General features: G+C 47.5%; 1 protein-coding gene across 1 annotated transcript in view; it reads right to left on the bottom strand.

Annotated features, from left to right (window-relative positions):
- Window positions 1-21,069, bottom strand: part of LOC139416822 (low-density lipoprotein receptor-related protein 1-like) — a 217,526-nt gene that overhangs the window by 129,922 nt on the left and 66,535 nt on the right. The window contains exons 4-8 of the mRNA XM_071165909.1: window positions 13,501-13,620; window positions 13,251-13,379; window positions 10,829-10,935; window positions 9,908-10,061; window positions 1,769-1,931 (exon numbers count right to left, since the gene is read on the bottom strand). Of these exons, the coding sequence (XP_071022010.1) occupies window positions 1,769-1,931; window positions 9,908-10,061; window positions 10,829-10,935; window positions 13,251-13,379; window positions 13,501-13,620 (673 nt within the window). The remainder of the gene's footprint in view (window positions 1-1,768; window positions 1,932-9,907; window positions 10,062-10,828; window positions 10,936-13,250; window positions 13,380-13,500; window positions 13,621-21,069) is intronic.

Below are 21,069 nucleotides of genomic sequence, written 5' to 3'. Positions count from 1 at the left end.
GGGAGGTAGAGGAGCACGGGGAGGTAGAGGAGCAAGGGGAGGTAGAGGAGCGATGGGAGGTAGAGGAGCAAGGGGAGGTAGAGGAGCGAGGGGAGGTAGAGGAGCGATGGGAGGTAGAGGAGCGAGGGGAAGTAGAGGAGCAAGGGGAGGTAGAGGAGCGAGGGGAGGTAGAGGAGCAAGGGGAGGTAGAGGAGCGAGGGGAGGTAGAGGAGTGATGGGAGGTAGAGGAGCGAGGGCAGGTAGAGGAGCAAGGGGAGGCAGAGGAGCGATGGGAGGTAGAGGAGCGAGGGCAGGTAGAGGAGCAAGGGGAGGTAGAGGAGCGAGGGGAGGTAGAGGAGCAAGGGGAGGTAGAGGAGCGAGGGGAGGTAGAGGAGCGAGGGGAGGTAGAGGAGCGATGGGAGGTAGAGGAGCGAGGGCAGGTAGAGGAGCAAGGGGAGGTAGAGGAGCGAGGGGAGGTAGAAAAGCAAAGGGAGGTAGAGGAGCGATGGGAGGTAGAGGAGCGAGGGGAGGTAGAGGAGCGAGGGGAGGTAGAGGAGCGATGGGAGGTAGAGGAGCGAAGGGAGGTAGAGGAGCGAGGGTAGGTAGAGGAGTGAGGGGAGGTAGAAAAGCAAAGGGAGGTAGAGGAGCGAAGGGAGGTAGAGGAGCGAAAGGAGGTAGAGGAGCGATGGGAGGTAGAGGAGCGAAGGGAGGTAGAGGAGCGAGGGTAGGTAGAGGAGTGAGGGGAGGTAGAAAAGCAAGGGGGGGTAGAGGAGCGAAGGGAGGTAGAGGAGCGAAGGGAGGTAGAGGAGCGAAGGGAGGTAGAGGAGCGAAGGGAGGTAGAAAAGCAAGGGGGGGGGGTAGAGGAGCAAAGGGAGGTAGAGGAGCGAAGGGAGGTAGAAAAGCAAGGGGGGGTAAAGGAGCGAAGGGAGGTAGAGGAGTGAAGGGAGGTAAAGGAGCGAAGGGAGGTAGAGGAGCGAAGGGAGGTAGAGGAGCGAAGGGAGGTAGAGGAGTGAAGGGAGGTAGAGGAGTGAAGGGAGGTAAAGGAGCGAAGGGAGGTAGAGGAGCGAAGGGAGGTAGAGGAGCGACGGGAGGTAGAGGAGCGACGGGAGGTAGAGGAGTGTGTGGGGATATTAAATTGAGGAAAGGGAGGACTGACCGCATTATAATGTACTTCTTCAATTTATATTTGACCCCTCACATTCAAGACGCACCAAACCATTTTGACGTGCCAGCATCAACAAGGGTAAGTGATCATGCATGTTGCATGTGTGTGTATGTCTTAGAGGAGGAAGTGTTCTGACTGACTAAGGGCTGGGTGGGCAGTCACCTGACTGACTAAGGGCTGGGTGGGCAGTCAACTGACTGACTAAGGGCTGGATGGGCAGTCAACTGACTGACTAAGGGCAGGGTGGGCAGTCACCTGACTAACGAAGGGCTGGGTGGGCAGTCACCTGACTGACTAAGAGCTGGGTAGGCAGTCACCTGACTGACTAAGGGCTGGGTGGGCAGTCACCTGACTGACTAAGAGCTGGGTGGACAGTCACCTGACTGACTAAGGGCTGGGTGGGCAGTCACCTGACTGACTAAGGGCTGGGTGGGCAGTCACCTGACTGACTAAGGGCTGGGTGGGCAGTCACCTGACTGACTAAGGGCTGGGTGGGCAGTCAACTGACTGACTAAGAGCTGGGTGGGCAGTCACCAGACCAGAAGGACCAAGGGGAAGTACACAAGAAAGCATCTCAGGGCACTTCTTAGGGGTCTCTGGGGTTGTTATCGGGGTAGTGCTCACCCCATGAGGGGGTCCAGGGCGATGCCTTTAGGGTTGTAGAGCTCCTGATCCAGCAGAGTGACACACGTCTGGCCGTCGACATTGCACACAAATATACGATCGTCCACGTTGTCCTCAAAGTAGAAGTTTCCTGTCAGCCAGTCAATAGCCATCTGCTCCACATCTGGTGGGATACAGAAAAGAGGTTACAGTGCCTTGCAAAAGTATTCACCCCCTTTGGCATTTTCCTATTTTGTTGCACTACAACCTGTAATTTAAATATATTTTTATTTGGATTTCATGTAATGGACATACACAAAATATTCAAAATTGGTGAAATTAAAGATTACATTTTTTTACTTGTTTCAAAATTATTCTTTTTTTAAAAACCGGAAAAGTGGTACGTGCATATGTATGCACTCCCTTTGCTATGAAGCCCCTAAATAAGATCTGGTGCAACCAATGTCCACATGTGTGCAATCTAAGTGTCACATGATCTCAGGGTATATATACACCTGTTCTGAAAGGCCCCAGAATCTGCAACACCACTAAGCAAGGGCCACCACCAAGCAAGCAGCACCATGAAGACCAATGAGCTCTCCAAACAGGTCAGGGACAAAGTTGTGGAGAAGTACAGATCAGGGTTGGGTTATAAAAAAATATAAGAAACTTTGAACATCCCACGGAGCACCATTAACCATTAAGAGAGGGCCGCCCACCAAAAATCACGGACCAGGCAAGGAGGGCATTAATCAGAGTGGCAACAAAGAGACCAAAGATAACCCTGAAGGAGATGCAAAGATCCACAGCAGAGATTGGAGTATCTGTCTATAGGACCACTTTAAGCCGTACACTCCACAGAGCTGGGCTTTACGGAGGAGTGGCCAGAAAAGAGCCATAACTTAAAGAAAAAAATAAGCAAACACGTTTCGTGTTTGCCAAAAGGCACGTGGGGGGACTCCCCAAACATATGGAAGATGGTACTCTGGTCAGATGAGACTAAAATGTACCTTTTGGCCATCAAGGAAAATGTCTGGCACTAACCCAACAACTCACTTCACCCCGAGAACACCATCCCCACAGTGAAGCATGGTGGTGGCAGCATCATGCTGTGGGGATGTTTTTCATCGGCAGGGAGTGGGAAACTGGTCAGAATTGAAGGAATCATGGATGGTGCTAAATACTTCCAGAGATTTGAGACTGGGACGGAGGTTCACCTTCCATCAGAACATTGACACTAAGCACACTGCTAAAGCAAAACTCAAGTGGTTTAAGGGGAAACATTTAAATGTCTTGGAATGGCCTAGTCAAAGCCCAGACCTCAATCCAATTGAGAATCTGTGGTATGACTTAAAGATTGCTGTACACCAGCGGAACCCATCCAACTTGAAGGAGCTGGATCAGTTTTGCCTTGAAGAATGGGCAAAAATCCTAGTGGCTAGATGTGCCAAGCTTATATGTGCTGCAAAAGGTGGCTCTACAAAGTATTGCCTTTGGGGGGTGAATAGTTATGCACACTCAAGTTTTCTTTTTTTCTTTTTTTCTTCTAGTTTGTTTAAAAATAAAAAATTAAAATATTTATCATCTTCTAAGTGGTAGGCATGTTGTGTAAATGAAATGATACAAGCCCCTCAAAATATATTTTAATTCCATGTTGTAAGGCAACAAAATAGGCAAAATGCCAAGGGTGGTGAATACTTTCTCAAAGCACTGTTAGTATTTGGGTGATACAGGCAGAGAGATGTTTTTATTATTTTGGAACTTTTGTGAGCGTAATGTTTACCGTTAATTATTATCTACTTCACTTGCTTTGGCAATGTTAACATATGTTTCTCATGCCAATAAAGCCCTTCAATTGAATTGAATAGAATTGAGAGGAGAGCAAGAGAGTTCGAGAGAGAAGGCAACACAATTAGCAACACAATTTGACCCAACCAAATCATGAGAAAACAAAAAGATAATTACTTGACACATTGGAAAGAATTAACAAAAAAACAGAGCAAACAGAGCAAAAATGCTATTTGGCCCTAAACAGAGAGTACACAGTGGCAGAATACCTGACCACTGTGACTGACCCAAACTTAAGGAAAGCTTTGACTATGTACAGACTCAGTGAGCATAGCCTTGCTATTGAGAAAGGCCGCCGTAGGCAGACATGGCTCTCAAGAGAAGACAGGCTTTGTGCTCACTGCCCACAAAATGAGATGGAAACTGAGCTGCACTTCCTAACCTCCTCCCCAATGTATGACCATATTAGAGACACACATTTCCCTCAGATTACACAGATCCACAAAGAATTTGAAAACAAACCTAATTTTGATAAACTCCCATATCTACTGGGTGAAATACCACAATGGCAATCACAGCAGCAAGATTTGTGACCTGTTGCCACAAGAAAAGGGCAACCAGTGAAGAACAAACACCATTGTAAATACAACCCATATTTATGCTTATTTATTTTCCCTTGTGTACCCTTAACCATTTGTACATCGTTACAACACTGTATATATACGTAATATGACATTTGTAATGTCTTTGTTGTTTTAAAACTTCTGTATCTGTAATGTTTACTGTTAACTTTTATTGTTTATTTCACTTTTGTATATTTTCTACCTCACTTGTTTTGGCAATGTTAACACGTTTCCCATGCCAATGAAGCCCCTTGAATTGAGCTGAATTGAGAGAGAGAGAGAGAGAGAGAGAGAGAGAGAGAGAGAGAGAGAGACAGAGTTAGAGAGAGACAGAGAGAGAATTAAAGTGAGAGAGAGAGAGAGAGAGAGAGCGAGTTAGAGACAGAGAGAGAGAGCGAGAGAGAGCGAGAGAGAATTAGAGTGAGAGACAGAGAGAGAGAGACAGAGTGTTAGCAAGAGAGACAGGGAGAGCGAGAGAGAGAGAGGAGACTAAACAAGAGCCACATTGTAATTTAGGAGTTCCTGTCATGGTGTTACATTGGCTAGTCTAGAGGGTTGTCCACCACTTGAATGGAGTGACATACTTTGAGAGAAAGAGGGGAGGGGAGAGGAGAGGGAGAGAAGGAGAGAGACAGCGAGACAGACAGAAAAAATATTGGCGCTGAACTGACCCAAACACAGCCCATTAGCCCAGCCCACCCAGTGGGAGAGAAAGAGATTAACCCTCTCCACCAACCCACAGCCTGCTTGGTGACCTGACATGCCCCAACCCTGACTAACAACCCTGCCTCATTCGTATACCCTTTTCACACAACTGAGTTGAGCCAAGCCGAACCAAGCTAAGCCAGGCGGTGCAGGTTGCTAGTTGCTGGAACCGTGCTTAAAATGACAAGGTTAATCAGAGACAGCCCAGCAAAATACAGTTGGAATCGGTATGGTAGTGTAGAAAGGGTAACACTTGTCCATGGGAAAGACTGACAACACACACTCTCTCTGTCTGAGCACTGACTGACTGCCTGACTCTCTGGCTGACTGGCTGAATAGCTAGCTGACTGACTGGCTGCCAGACTCACTGGCTAAATGGCTGGCTGAGAAGATTGACAGCAGAATGAGGAAAAATAGCTGGGTTTGAATTAAATGCTAGTAGTGTTATTTTGGAGGCTGTGGTTCGACCCTCTTGGTTTCTTCCAGCTGACTACCCGAGCAAGGGCTAGTCTCTGACAATGAGAGTCTATCTGTGAGAAAGCGGTTGGGTAGGGAGTGTGGAGGGGCAGTTCCACAGAGAGACCTAGCCTGTCCCATCCCACCCCCCTGTAGGTAGCCTGTCCCATTCCACCCCCCAGTAGTTTGCCTGTTCCATTCCACCCCCCTATAGTTTGCCTGTCCCATCCCACCCCCTTGTAGTTTGCCTGTCCCATCCCAACCACCTATAGTTAGCCTGTCCCATCCCACCTTGTAGTCAGCCTGTCCCATCCCAACCACCTATAGTTAGCCTGTCCCATCCCACCTTGTAGTCAGCCTGTCCCATCCCACCCCCCTGTAGTCAGCCTGTCCCATCCCACCCCCTGTAGTTAGCCTGTCCCATACCACCTTGTAGTCAGCCTGTCCCATCCCACCCCCCTGTAGGTAGCCTGTCCCATCCCACCCACTTGTAGCCAGCCTGTCCCATCCCAACCACATATAACTAGCCTGTCCCATCCCACCCCCTGTAGTGTGCCTGTCCCATCCCACCACCTGTAGGTAGCCTGTCCCATCCCACCCCCTATAGTTAGCCTGTCCCATCCCACGCCCCTGTAGTTAGCCTGTCCCATCCCAACCCCTTGTAGTTAGCCTGTCCCATCGCAACCACATATAGTTAGCCTGTCCCATCCCACCCCCTGTGGGTAGCCTGTCCCATCCCACCCACTTGTAGCCAGCCTGTCCCATCCCACCCCCCTGTAGGTAGCCTGTCCCATCCCACCCTCTTGTCGCCAGCCTGTCCCATCCCAACCACATATAGGTAGCCTGTCCCATCCCACCCCCCTGTAGTGTGCCTGTCCCATCCCAACCACATATACAGTGCCTTGCGAAAGTATTCGACCCCCTTGAACTTTGCGACCTTTTGCCACATTTCAGGCTTCAAACATAAAGATATAAAACTGTATTTTTTGTGAAGAATCAACAACAATTGGGACACAATCATGAAGTGGAACGACATTTATTGGATATTTCAAACTTTTTTAACAAATCAAAAACTGAAAAATTGGGCGTGCAAAATTATTCAGCCCCTTAAGTTAATACTTTGTAGCGCCACCTTTTGCTGCGATTACAGCTGTAAGTCGCTTGGGGTATGTCTCTATCAGTTTTGCACATCAAGAGACTGACATTTTTTCCCATTCCTCCTTGCAAACCAGCTCGAGCTCAGTGAGGTTGGATGGAGAGCATTTGTGAACAGCAGTTTTCAGTTCTTTCCACAGATTCTCGATTGGATTCAGGTCTGGACTTTGACTTGGCCATTCTAACACCTGGATATGTTTATTTTTGAACCATTCCATTGTAGATTTTGCTTTATGTTTTGGATCATTGTCTTGTTGGAAGACAAATCTCCGTCCCAGTCTCAGGTCTTTTGCAGACTCCATCAGGTTTTCTTCCAGAATGGTCCTGTATTTGGCTCCATCCATCTTCCCATCAATTTTAACCATCTTCCCTGTCCCTGCTGAAGAAAAGCAGGCCCAAACCATGATGCTGCCACCACCATGTTTGACAGTGGGGATGGTGTGTTCAGCTGTGTTGCTTTTACGCCAAACATAACATTTTGCATTGTTGCCAAAAAGTTCAATTTTGGTTTCATCTGACCAGAGCACCTTCTTCCACATGTTTGGTGTGTCTCCCAGGTGTCTTGTGGCAAACTTTAAACAACACTTTTTATGGATATCTTTAAGAAATGGCTTTCTTCTTGCCACTCTTCCATAAAGGCCAGATTTGTGCAATATACGACTGATTGTTGTCCTATGGACAGAGTCTCCCACCTCAGCTGTAGATCTCTGCAGTTCATCCAGAGTGATCATGGGCCTCTTGGCTGCATCTCTGATCAGTCTTCTCCTTGTATGAGCTGAAAGTTTAGAGGGACGGCCAGGTCTTGGTAGATTTGCAGTGGTCTGATACTCCTTCCATTTCAATATTATCGCTTGCACAGTGCTCCTTGGGATGTTTAAAGCTTGGGAAATCTTTTTGTATCCAAATCCGGCTTTAAACTTCTTCACAACAGTATCTCGGACCTGCCTGGTGTGTTCCTTGTTCTTCATGATGCTCTCTGCGCTTTTAACGGACCTCTGAGACTATCACAGTGCAGGTGCATTTATACGGAGACTTGATTACACACAGGTGGATTGTATTTATCATCATTAGTCATTTAGGTCAACATTGGATCATTCAGAGATCCTCACTGAACTTCTGGAGAGAGTTTGCTGCACTGAAAGTAAAGGGGCTGAATAATTTTGCACGCCCAATTTTTCAGTTTTTGATTTGTTAAAAAAGTTTGAAATATCCAATAAATGTCGTTCCACTTCATGATTGTGTCCCACTTGTTGTTGATTCTTCACAAAAAAATACAGTTTTATATCTTTATGTTTGAAGCCTGAAATGTGGCAAAAGGTTGCAAAGTTCAAGGGGGCCGAATACTTTCGCAAGGCACTGTAGTTAGCCTGTCCCATCCCACCCCCTTGTAGGGAGCCTGTCCTATTCTAACCACCTATGGGTAGCCTGTCCCATCCCAACCACATATAGGTAGCCTCTCCCATCCCACCCCCCTATAGGTAGCCTGTCCCATCCCAACCACCTATAGGTAGCCTGTCCCATCCTACCCCCTTGTAGGGAGCCTGTCCCATCCCAACCACCTATAGGTAGCCTGTCCCATCCCACCCCCTTATAGGGAGCCTGTCCCATTCTAACCACCTATAGGTAGCCTGTCCCATCCCAACCACATATAGTCAGCCTGTCCCATTCCACCCCCCTGTAGTTAGCCTGTCCCATACCACCTTGTAGTCAGCCTGTCCCATCCCACACCCCTGTAGTTAGCCTGTCCCATCCCACCCCCTTGTAGTTAGCCTGTCCCATCCCAACCACATATAGGTAGCCTGTCCCATCCCACCCCCTGTAGGTAGCCTGTCCCATCCCATCCACTTGTAGCCAGCCTGTCCAATCCCACCTCCCTGTAGGTAGCCTGTCCCATCCCACCCTCTTGTAGCCAGCCTGTCCCATCCCAACCACATATAGGTAGCCTGTCCCATCCCACTCCCCTGTAGTGTGCCTGTCCCATCCCAACCACATATAGTTAGCCTGTCCCATCCCAACCACATATAGTTAGCCTGTCCCATCCCACCCCCATATAGGTAGCCTCTCCCATCCCACCCTCTTGTAGCCAGCCTGTCCCATCCCAACCACATATAGGTAGCCTGTCCCATCCCACTCCCCTGTAGTGTGCCTGTCCCATCCCAACCACATATAGCTAGCCTGTCCCATCCCAACCACATATAGTTAGCCTGTCCCATCCCACCCCCATATAGTTAGCCTCTCCCATCCCACCCTCTTGTAGCCAGCCTGTCCCATCCCAACCACATATAGGTAGCCTGTCCCATCCCACCCCCCTGTAGTGTGCCTGTCCCATCCCAACCACATATAGTTAGCCTGTCCCATCCCAACCACATATAGTTAGTCTGTCCCATCCCACCCCCATATAGTTAGCCTCTCCCATCCCACCCCCCTATAGGTAGACTGTCCCATCCCACCCCCTTGTAGGGAGCCTGTCCAATTCTAACCACCTATAGGTAGCCTGTCCCATCCCAACCACATATAGTTAGCCTGTCCCATCCCACCCCCCTATAGTGTGCCTGTCCCATCCCACCCCCCTGTAATGTGCCTGTCCCATCCCACCCCTGTAGTTAGTCTGTCCCATCCCTCGCCCCTGTAGGTAGCCTGTCCCATCCCACCCCCCTATAGTGTGCCTGTCCCATCCCACCCCCCTGTAATGTGCCTGTCCCATCCCACCCCTGTAGTTAGTCTGTCCCATCCCTCGCCCCTGTAGGTAGCCTGTCCCATCCCACCCCCCTGTAGGTAGCCTGTCCCACCCCACCCCCCTGTAGGTAGCCTATCCCATCCCACCCTGTCGTGCCTAAGAGCAGCCCCTATTGGCCATATCCCACACCCACTATGGCCTTATAGCTTAATGATAGCCTGTCCCAGGGTTCTGTGACCATGAGTCCCATGGTAGGTTTGGCCACTTCCAAAGACAAACCCCAGGTTGGATGACTGAACAATGTTAAACCATGCTGCTACAGGGCTATTCCACAGTGGCACAGAGATAGCCTGTTCCCAGATCTGTTTGTGCTGTCTTCCTATGGTCATTGTCACACCAATGGCACGATAGCACAGACATGTGGGAGACCCGGCTAGGGCAGAGACATCTGGGCCTGATGTGTCCCCATTCCCCTGGTCTACAGAGATTCAAAATAAAAGGCCTGCCCCGCTCTTATTTTACCAGGCTAGATAATTTAGAACAAATTCTTATTTACAATGAGGGCCTGGCAAGAGGAAAAAGGCCTCCTGTGGGGACGGGGGATTAAAAAACAAACAATGTAAGACAAATGGCCAACACAGACAGAAGACACAGGCAATAGCTCAAATACAACAGTAGACAAACAGTGGATGTGTGTGTGTGTGTGTGTGTGTGTGTGTGTGTGTGTGTGTGTGTGTGTGTCTCTTCTCCACTCACGGTGCAGGCTGAGTGAGATGTTAATTATCCTGATGTCGTTGACAGTCTTCAGCTCAGGGATGGAGGCACACTTCAGGTGGGTGTTGGCGGACGAGTCGCCCACGTCGATCCAACACACCGTCTCCTGGGCGTAGTTGAAGTCCATGGCAGTGGTCTGTTTTTCAACAATAATAATAATAGCTTGGGTTTTATATAGCGCTTTTCAAAGACCCAAAAATGCTTCACAACAGTTTCAATTTACAGTTAAAAAGTACAAATCCCAGAGGATAAGACATAATCAGCATTATAAAGTTCTTATTTCCAACGTGGTACAGGTGTAGGGGTTAAGGTAAGGGATAGGGATAGCTAGGGATATGGTGAGTGGATAGTTAGATTACATTTTGTTAAAATCAAATCCAATTGTATTTGTCACATGTGGCAAATACAACAGGTGTAGTGAAATTACAGTTAAATGCTGACTTACAAGCCCTTAACCAACAATGCAGAGCATTGAAAAAAAAAAGAAATGTGCTGAATAAACTAAAGGAAAAATAGTAACGCAATAACATAACAATAACGAGGCTAAATACAGGGGGTACCGGTACAGAGTCAATGTTGCGGGGTACAGGTTAGTCAAGGTAATTGTGGTAATATGTACATGTAGGTATGGATAAAGTGACTATGCATAGATAATAAACAGAGAGTAGCAGCAGTGTATGTGAAGAGTGTGAAGGAATGTGCATCACTGTGTGTGGCGTCAATATAAGTGTGTGTGTGTCCCTGTGTGTGTGTGTGTGTGTGCGTGTGTGTGTGTGTGTGTGTGTGTGTGTGTGTGTGTGTGTGTGTGTGTGTGTGTGTGTGTGCGTGTGTGTCAGTGTAGTACGTGTGAGTGTGTGGTTAGAGTCCAGTGAGTATAATAAGGAAATCCAAAAGAGCTCTAACCTTCTTGGTGCTGATGGCCGGGAGGCGGGTGGGCATGCCACTCAGAGACGTACAGCGGATGTCATTGAGGTTAGCGATCAGCAGCACCGGCAGCTGTTCCACAGGATCTGAAAGAGGGAGGGGAGAAAGGGAGGGAGGGAGGCGAGAGAGAGAGAGAGAGAGAGAGAGACGAAGGGAGGGGAGAAAGGGAGGGAGGGAGGCGAGAGAGAGAGAGAGAGAGAGAGGAAGGGAGGGGAGAAAGGGAGGCGAGAGAGAGAGAGAGGAAGGGAGGGGAGAAAGGGAGGGAGGGAGGCAAGAGAGAGAGAGAGGAAGGGAGGGGAGAAAGGGAGGGAGGGAGGCGAGAGAGAGAGAGAGAGGAAGGGAGGGAGGGAGGCGAGAGAGGGAGGGAGGGAGGCGAGGGAGAGAGAGAGAGGAGAGGGGAGAAAGGGAGGGAGGGAGGCGAGAGAGAGAGAGAGAGGAAGGGAGGGGAGAAAGGGAGGGAGGGAGGCGAGAGAGAGGGAGAGGGGAAGGGAGGGGAGAAAGGGAGGGAGGGAGGCGAGAGAGAGAGAGGAAGGGAGGGGAGAAAGGGAGGGAGGGAGGCGAGAGAGAGAGAGAGAGAAAGGGGAGGGAGGCGAGAGAGAGAGAGAGAGCGAGAGAGAGAGAGAGAGAGAGAGAGAGAGAAAGGGAGGGAGGGAAAAAGGGAAGAGAAAGAAGGAGAGGTCGAGAGGGAAGATGGTGAGAGGAGAGGGATGATGGTGAGAGGAGAGGAGAGGGATAAAAGGAGAGGGATGATGGTGAGAGAAGAGGGATAAAAGGAGAGGGATGATGGTGAGAGGAGAGGGATGATGGTGAGAGGAGAGGGATAAAGGTGAGAGGAGAGGGATGATGGTGAGAGGAGAGGGATAAAAGGAGAGGGATGATGGTGAGAGGAGAGGGATAAAAGGAGAGGGATGATGGTGAGAGGAGAGGGATAAAAGGAGAGGGATGATGGTGAGAGGAGAGGGATGATGGTGAGAGGAGAGGGATAAAAGGAGAGGGATGATGGTGAGAGGAGAGGGATAAAAGGAGAGGGATGATGGTGAGAGGAGAGGGATAAAAGGAGAGGGATGGTGGTGAGAGGAGAGGGATAAAAGGAGAGGGAAGATGGTTTGAGGAGAGGGATGATGGTGAGAGGAGAGGAGAGGGATAAAAGGAGAGGGATGATGGTGAGAGGAGAGGGATAAAAGGAGAGGGAAGATGGTGAGAGGAGAGGGATGATGGTGAGAGGAGAGGGATAAAAGGAGAGGGATGATGGTGAGAGGAGAGGGATAAAAGGAGAGGGATGATGGTGAGAGGAGAGGGATGATGGTGAGAGGAGAGGGATAAAAGGAGAGGGATGATGGTGAGAGGAGAGGGATGATGGGGAGAGGAGAAGGATAAAGGTGAGAGGAGAGGACAGGGATGAAAGGAGAGGGATGATGGTGAGAGGAGAGGGATGATGGTGAGAGGAGAGGGATAAAAGGAGAGGGATGATGGTGAGAGGAGAGGGATAAAAGGAGAAGGATGATGGTGAGAGGAGAGGGATAAAAGGAGAGGGATGATGGTGAGAGGAGAGGGATGAAAGGAGAGGGAGGATGGTGAGAGGAGAGGGATGATGGTAAGAGGAGAGGGATAAAAGGAGAGGGATGATGGTGAGAGGAGAGGAAAGGGATTAAAGGAGAGGGATGATGGTGAGAGGAGAGGGATAAAATGAGAGGGATGATGGTGAGAGGAGAGGAAAGGGATTAAAGGAGAGGGATGATGGTGAGAGGAGAGGTATTAAAGGAGAGGGATGATGGTGAGAGGATAGAGATTAAAGGAGAGGGATGATGGTGATAGGAGAGGGATAAAAGGAGATGGATGATGGTGAGAGGAGAGGGATAAAAGGAGATGGATGATGGTGAGAGGAGAGGGATGAAAGGAGAGGGATGATGGTGAGAGGAGAGGAGAGGGATAAAAGGAGAGGAATGATGGTGAGAGGAGAGGAGAGGGATAAAATGAGAAGGATGATGGTGAGAGGAGAGGGATAAAAGGAGAGGGATGATGGTGAGAGGAGAGGAGAGGGATAAAATGAGAAGGATGATAGTGAGAGGAGAGGGATAAAAGGAGAGGGATGATGGTGAGAGGAGAGGGATGAAAGGAGAGGGGAAGAAAGGTCACATAGCTCTGACATCTCTTCCTTGTAAATTAAATTGTAACAGCATGTGTCACGCCGTACAAATTTCATTCCTCCAATAATAACACAGCATGACAGGACCAAAACAAAACAAATCAACTGAAACACAGTTATTACTTGGTCTAGCTTTAGTCTATGACAAGTGTAGACTACACGTCTGTACAGTATGTTGATGTTTGTTTGTTTGTTTGTTTCTCTGTGTGTGTGTGTGTGTGTGTGTGTGTGTGTGTGTGTGTGTGTGTGTCTCACCGTTCTTGGCCTTGCAGGAGCGGTTGTCTGGCTGCAGTAGGTAGCCCTCCACACAGCTGCAGGTGTAGGAGCCCTCGTTGTTGGAGCACGTCTGACTGCATGTCCCGTACACACTGCACTCGTTGAAATCTGAGGATTCAGGCAGGGCAATGTCAGTATAGTCAGTCCGTCAGTCAGTCAGTCAGACATGGGACTGTTGTCATATGTTTACTGTAACTTCATGTGCATGTCCAGGACTCAGGAGTCATACCATTGCATGTCTTTCCATCCTGGCTGACTTCATAGCCAATTTTGCAGTAACACTTGGGCCCTTGGTGTGTTACTGAGCAGTTGCCCTCGCAGCCATGGGTGGCACAGTCTGGTCCAAGCTCTACCACAGAGTGAGATCACAATCACATGAAACACATGGAATGAAACCTGGTTGGCAGCAAACGCCATGGTTCACACTAGAGGTCGACCGATTAATCGGAATGGCCGATTTTCATAACAATCGGAAATCTGTATTTTTGGGCGCCGATTTGCCAATTTTTTATTTTTATTTTTTTATACCTTTATTTAACTAGGCAAGTCAGTTAAGAACACATTCTTATTTTCAATGACAGCCTAGGAACTGTGGGTTAACTGCCTCGTTCAGGGGCAGAATGACAGAATTTCACCTTGTCAGCTCGGGGGATCCAATCTTGCAACCTTACAGTTAATGACCTGCCTCTCTCTCGTTGCACTCCACAAGGAGACTGCATGTTACGCGAATGCAGTAAGCCAAGGTAAGTTGCTAGCTAGCGTTAAACTTATCTTATAAAAAACAATCAATCATAATCACTAGTTAACTACACATGGTTGATGATATTACTAGATATTATCTATCGTGTACAAGCATACAAGTATCTAAGTATCTGACTGTGCCGTGGTAGGCAGAAGCAGGCGCGTAAACATTCATTCAAACAGCACTTTCGTGCGTTTTGCCAGCAGTTCTTCGTTGTGTGTCAAGCAGTGCGCTGTTTATGACTTCAAGCCTATCAACTCCAGAGATGAGGCTGGTGTAACTGATGTGAAATGGCTAGCTAGTTAGCGGGGTGCGCGCTAATAGCGTTTCAAATGTCACTCGCTCTGACACTTAGTTGTTCCCATTGCTCTGCATGGGTAATGCTGCTTTGAGGGTAGCTGTTGTCGATGTGTTCCTGGTTCGAGCTCAGGTAGGATCGAGGAGAGGGACAGAAGCTATACTGTTACACTGGCAATACTAAAGTGCCTATAAGAACATCCAATAGTCAAGGTATATGAAATACTAATGGTATAGAGAGAAATAATCCTATAATTCCTATAATAACTACAACCTAAAACTTCTTACCTGGGAATATTACCTGGGAATATTGAAAAGGAACCACCAGCTTTCATATGTTCTCATGTTCTGAGCAAGGAACTTAAACGTTAGCTTTCTTACATGGCACATATTGCACTTTTACTTTCTTCTCCAACACTTTGTTTTTGCATTATTTAAACCAAATTGAACATGTTTCATTATTTATTTGAGGCTAAATTGATTTTATTGATGTATTATATTAAGTTAAAATAAGTGTTCATTCAGAATTGTTGTCATTGTCATTATTACAAATACATGTTAAAAAATTGTCAGATTATCGGTATTGGCTTTTTTTGTTCCTCCAATAATCGGTATCGGCGTTGAAAAATCATATTCGGTCGACCTCTAATAAAAACAACATAAAAAATCTATATATAATTTAACAAAAAAACATTATAGAGATTACTAATGTTACTGTCTCCACTACAACAAAACAATACTTAAATAAATGTCCTTGAAACATTTAGTTGAGATACAGTACAATTCCATTCATTCCTATGGAAGACTGCTCCTACTGGGGAGTACCAGTATGGCCGACCGGTGGCTTCTAAGCCTCTCAATGGCCAATACATAGCATCAGCAATCAAGGGTTTATATCAAATCAAATCAAATGTTATTTGTCACATGCACTGAATACAACAGGTGTAGGTAGACCTTCCAGTGAAATGCTTACTTACAAGCCCTTAACCAACAATGCAGTTTTAAGAATCCCTCCCCCCCAAAAAAAATAATTAAAAGTAAGAGTTAAGAATAACAAATAATTAAAGAGTAGCAGTAATAACATAACAATAACATAACAATAACGAGGATAAATACAGGGGGTACCGGTACAGAGTCAATGTTGCGGGGTACAGGTTAGTCAAGGTAATTGTGGTAATATGTACATGTAGGTAGGGATAAAGTGACTATGCATAGATAATAAACAGAGAGTAGCAGCAGTGTAGAAGAGGGGGAGGGGGAGGGCAATGCAAATAGTCTGGGTAGCCATGTGATTAGCTGTTCAGGAGTCTTATGGCTTGGGGGTAGAAGCTGTTTAGAAGCCTCTTGCACCTAGACTTGGCGCTCCGGTACCGCTTGCTGTGCAATAGCAGAGAGAACAGTCTACCATTTTTAGGGTCTTTCTCTGACACCATCTGATATTAAGGTCCTGGATGGCAGGAAGCTTGGCCCCGGTGATGTACTGGGCCGTACGCACTACCCTCTGTAGTTACCATGCCAGGCAGTCATGCAACCTTTTGAGGATCTGAGGACCCATACCAAATCTTTTCAGTCTCCTGAGGGGGAATAGGTTTTGTCGTGCCTTCATCATGACTATCTTGGTGTGCTTGGACCATGTTAGTTTGTTGGTGATGTGGAACACAAGGAACTTGAAGCTCTCAACCTGCTCTACTAAAGCCCTGTCGATGAGAATAATCTCCTTTGTCTTGAACACGTTGAGGGAGAGGTTGTTGTCCTTGCAGCACATGGTCAGGTCTCTGACCTCCTCCCTATAGGCTGTCTCATCGTTGTTGTCGGTGATGAGGCCTACCACTGTTGTGTCATCGGCAAACTTAATGATGGTGTTGGAGTCGTTCCCGGTTGTGCAGTCATGAGTGAACAGGGAGTAAAGGAGGGGACTGAGCATGCACCCCTGAGGGGCCACCGTGTTGAGGATCAGCGTGGCAGATGTGTTGTTACCTACCCTTACCACCTGGGGGTGGCCCGTCAGGAAGTCCAGGATCCAGTTGCAGAGGGAGGTATTTAGTCCCAGAGTCCATAGCTTAGTGATGAGCTTTGAGGGCACTATGGTGTTGAACGCTGAGCTGTAGTCAATTAATAGCATTCTCACATAGCTGTTCCATTTGTGCAGGTGTGAAAGGGCAGTGTAGAGTACAATAGAGATTGCATCATCTGTGGATCTGTTGGTGTGGTATGCAAATTGGAGTGGGTCTAGGGTTTCTGGGATAATGGTGTTGATGTGAGCCATGACCAACCTTTCAAAGCATTTCATGGCTACATACGTGAGTGCTACGAGCAGATTACCTTAGTGTTCTTGGGCACAGGGATTATGGTGGTCTGCTTGACACATGTTGGTATTACAAACTCATACAGGGAGAGGTTGAAAATGTCAGTGAAGACACTTGCCAGTTGGTCAGCACATGCTCAGAGTACATGTCCTGGTAATCTGTCTGGCCCTGTGGCCTTGTGAATGTTGACCTGTCTTACTAACATCGGCTGCGGAGAGCGTGATCACACAGTCATCCGGAACAGCTGATGCTATCATGCATGTTTCAGTGTTACTTGCCTCGAAGCAAGCATAGAAGTTATTTAGCTCGTCTGGTAGGCTCGTGTCACTGGGCAGCTCGTGAATGTGTTTCCCTTTGTAGTCTGTAATAGTTTGCAAGCCCTGCCACATCCGACGAGCGTCGGAGCCGGTGTAGAATGATTCGATCTTAGTCCTGTATTGACGCTTTGCCTGTTTGATGGTTTGTCGGAGGGCATAGCGGGGTTTCGTATAAGCTTCCAGGTTATATAATGTACATCATTGGTGAAACACCTTCTGACTAACGACTACAACAGGTGCAACACATCCTGAACAACGAGGATGATACCAATCCATACAGAACAGTCCGTGCTATCTGGGATCCTTGGGACATCCATACCCCATTGAAGGTGAAATGTAAAATGGTTACGGTAAGGGTAAAGGTTAGGGTTTAGGGTATGGACGTCCCAAGGATACGGGATAGCACTGAACCAAAGAGAACCAACCTCCAAATAGAAAACAAAATCAAGGAAAAAAAAACAAAGCCTGTAACATAAGCAATAGCTTCCTTCCTCCAGTCAACACACTAATAGCCTGTCTGCAGATCAGCTGTGAAAATGCTTATCTTAATTCATGAGCTATCTTCCCATCGATGGTCTCCAATGACACAATGTCCTTTGGCCGGGAGTGAGGGACATCCTACTAGCTCCTCGCTCTGCATATGAAAGTGATTAGGGCCCTTGGCCTGCACTTTTGGAATGACTGTTTATAAACACCGACTCCCACCATATCTAGACCAGGACACAGTGTGGTAACAGACTTTAGCACAGTTGAGGCAAGGATCATTTAGACTAGAGAAAGTTAGAGGCTTCTACCCACTGTAATATCAGACTAATCGCTCATACAGTAGAGGCTAATATATAACAGGGAAACAACACGTGTCTCCTCACGCTGCAGTCTCCTCACACTGCAGTCTCCTCACGCTGCAGTCTTCAGCATGCTGCCTGCCAACAGTTTCCTACCTACTAGATCAAAAGGCAGATATGAGAGAAGTGGCCATACAGCCTGTTGTCTGTCTTTCTTTCTGTCTGAGAGAGGACTGCAGCACACCAACAAAGAGCTGCCAAGAAACACATAACCACACAGACACAACACAAGGAAGTGAGCTGAACTCTCCGTCTGAGCATCATCACAAAGGTTGCAGAGCATGGAATCCTACTGGCATGTCCAGTGAAGTCCCATTTCCTAGATAACTAAACATACTGCACCAAAGCAGACTGTGCAACCTCATTCAATAATACATCATAATGGGAGGGCACTACAGTATCACACAGGGAGTGGAATATTATCAGTCAGAGTGAAGGGATGTCCACACCACAATCCACAGCCCTGTCCAGCCATGCTGAAAGGAGACCATTACATGCTGACCGTTGAGGGTGGCTAGAGGAGAGCGCAGAGGAGGTTGGACCACTGAAGGGTCCTCATTATGTAAAGCCTGTGGCACTCGGGCCACAATGGCCCTTTTGTGGGGTCTCGCTGAGAGGAAGAAACCCGCTGTGTGTGTGCCCTGTATAAAACCCATTCACTGAGACACACATAGAGACACACAGTGCCAACGCTAGCCAGGGTGCTGCCCCTCCAAGCCTACATCAGGCCAACACCTCACCTTTCTCTAGCCCTGAGCCTCTAGCTTCAACAATCACAATCAGCACAGCAATAAGTGGATATTGCCCGAAGAACACCAATTTCAATTTCAGCCTGTCTCTAATCTAAACCTAGTTTTCTGACGGTGGGTTTCAAAGCACAACACACTCAAGGGAATGAGTCAGAAAGGGAATATGCATAAGGACACATTTTGACTTCAGATGCCATTCTATTCCGTGGTTGCGTCCATAGAATTATAATTACTGCAGAATGGAATCTTTGTTTGTTGTGCCCCACAGTGCCACAGAGAGATGAGAGCAGAATGCCATTGAAATATAATTACGTATATTACTTCGATTTGCAGTAAACTGCAGCCAATATACATATTTTGTCACAGGCCATGGAGTGCTACAAAGTCAAAGCACCAACAGGGGAAAAAAAGTCACCAGTCAACTGTTCTCAACAGTAGTATTCATTCAGCCATTTAACCAGGGTTAATTACCTGAGTAAACACATGTCACACTGCTGCCTTGAGTGTTCAACAAGCATGTCACACACACACACACAAATGCGGTGAGTGATGCTGAGTGTTCTTGGAGTCCATCCAAGAGCAGATAAGGAGGCAGAGAGGAGGAAAAGTATAAAAGTTTGTTGTTTTCCTTCAGGACAGACAGACAGACGGACAGACGGGACAGACGGGACAGACGGGACAGACGAGACAGACGAGACAGACGAGACAGACAGACAGACAGACAGACAGACAGACAGACAGACAGACAGGACAGACAGGACAGACAGGACAGTCCCAGGGCCTCTCTGATCAATATTTAGGTTGGGTGAACTAGGTGGGGTGAACTAGGTGGGGTGAACTAGGTGGGGTGAACTAGGTGGAGTGAACTAGGTGGGGTGAACTAGGTGGGGTAATAGGGGTGAAATGGATGATAAGGACAAACAGCGACAGGACAAGGTTTAAAAACTCAGTATCCCCTCCATACTACTTCACAACCTTCATGACTTCTAAGAGTCTTTCCCAACAACAGATTATTCCTAGTTACATCAATCTACAGTATATACTGAATACTGACTGGCTGACTAGGACTGACTGACTGGGTGACTGGCTGACTGGCTGGCCAAGTGAACAATAGAGACGACACTATCAGACTAACTAGGATCCAGTCAGTCACTGGGCATTTGTTACTTACCAGTGAGGAAGCTGCCATGTCTACCTCTCCTTTTATCAAGGCCAGGTCCTGGGTTGAGACATTCCTAACCCTCACCTCTCCTCTTTCTGTCTCTGTTTGGTCCAGTGTTCATTTCCTCAACAAAAACAGGGACTCAAATATTCGTCAAACAGCTATTTTTCAGTGGCAAATGACAATACTACACTGAGTGTACAAATCATTAGGAATATTAGGACGGTAGCAAGCACAATAAATATTAGCAGCATAGATCGTGGGAAGGATACACCACACCCGGCACACACAGTCTACATCAGCTTTACCCTCGTAGGAAGATGGCCTATATTGATAGGGCCAAATTGAAATGCTTATTTCAGAAGAAATATGAAAAGCATATGCATAAGCCTGGTAGCATTTGAAAGGGAACAGTTTGGAGATTATGGGGAAATCATCAGACCAAAGTTGAGGACACAACAGTTCACCTGACAGTAGACTGAATCCAAACATTACACTGTTGATTTTATGTGCATTTTACATTTACTGTACTTTGCCACATTTGTTGATAACGAAATCTGAACCCCCCCTCCGGATACTCTACATTCAGTAACACGATAAGAATACTCCTGGAAAATGTGGGGTATATACACAAAGAGCATTTCCCTCAGTCAGTTGACAAAAAAAATAGCAAAATTTGCCCAATTAACGGGAGGGATGGGGCAACTACTGGTCCTGTGTGGTGCTCAAAACCCATACAGAGCTGTGAAGCTCAGAGCCAGAGGTCTGACGTCATGTATAGCATGCTACTGTAGAGCCACTGCTTTCCAATTTAGGCAGTTATCAGTGCCCAAATCTTCCATTTGTAAAGGTCTACATCTGCAGAGATATGACCAGCCCAGTGGCACCAGCCTCAGATGCCCAGTAACACATAAGCAGGACAAAACCTGGCTATCACACACTATAATATAACCATTCCACTCCTCACCTCCCACACCTAGCTCCACCATGTTAACATGTATTGTACTGTATTGTACTGCGATAAAATACAACCCTGCCTGCCTGCCTCCTACCTTGCCTGCCTCACTCCCCTCGTTAGCAACTTGTGGATAATTACTTGGACAAAGCGGATGACAAAGTGTGCTTTGAGACATAAGCACCAGGCCAGAGAACGCTTGGCCTGCACAGCCCACCAGTTAGTTCAAGCAAACATTGGAATGCCTGTGAAATGGTGAGCTTTCCGTAAAACAGGGGGCTCACACACAAACACTGTGACAGTAGAAAGTTCCGGCAAACACACTGCCACTGCTGTGTCTGTGTTTGTTTGTTTACTCCAGCCATAGGGAAAGCTGGACCAGTGTGCTCACCGGGGACAGGTGGTACGTGTCATGCCTATAGGGA

This window comes from Oncorhynchus clarkii, chromosome 9, assembly GCF_045791955.1.
Source record: "Oncorhynchus clarkii lewisi isolate Uvic-CL-2024 chromosome 9, UVic_Ocla_1.0, whole genome shotgun sequence".
Taxonomy (NCBI): Eukaryota; Metazoa; Chordata; class Actinopteri; order Salmoniformes; family Salmonidae; genus Oncorhynchus; species Oncorhynchus clarkii.
The sequence above is the reverse complement of the archived record's forward strand: the minus strand, read 5'-3'. Positions and strand labels throughout refer to the sequence as shown.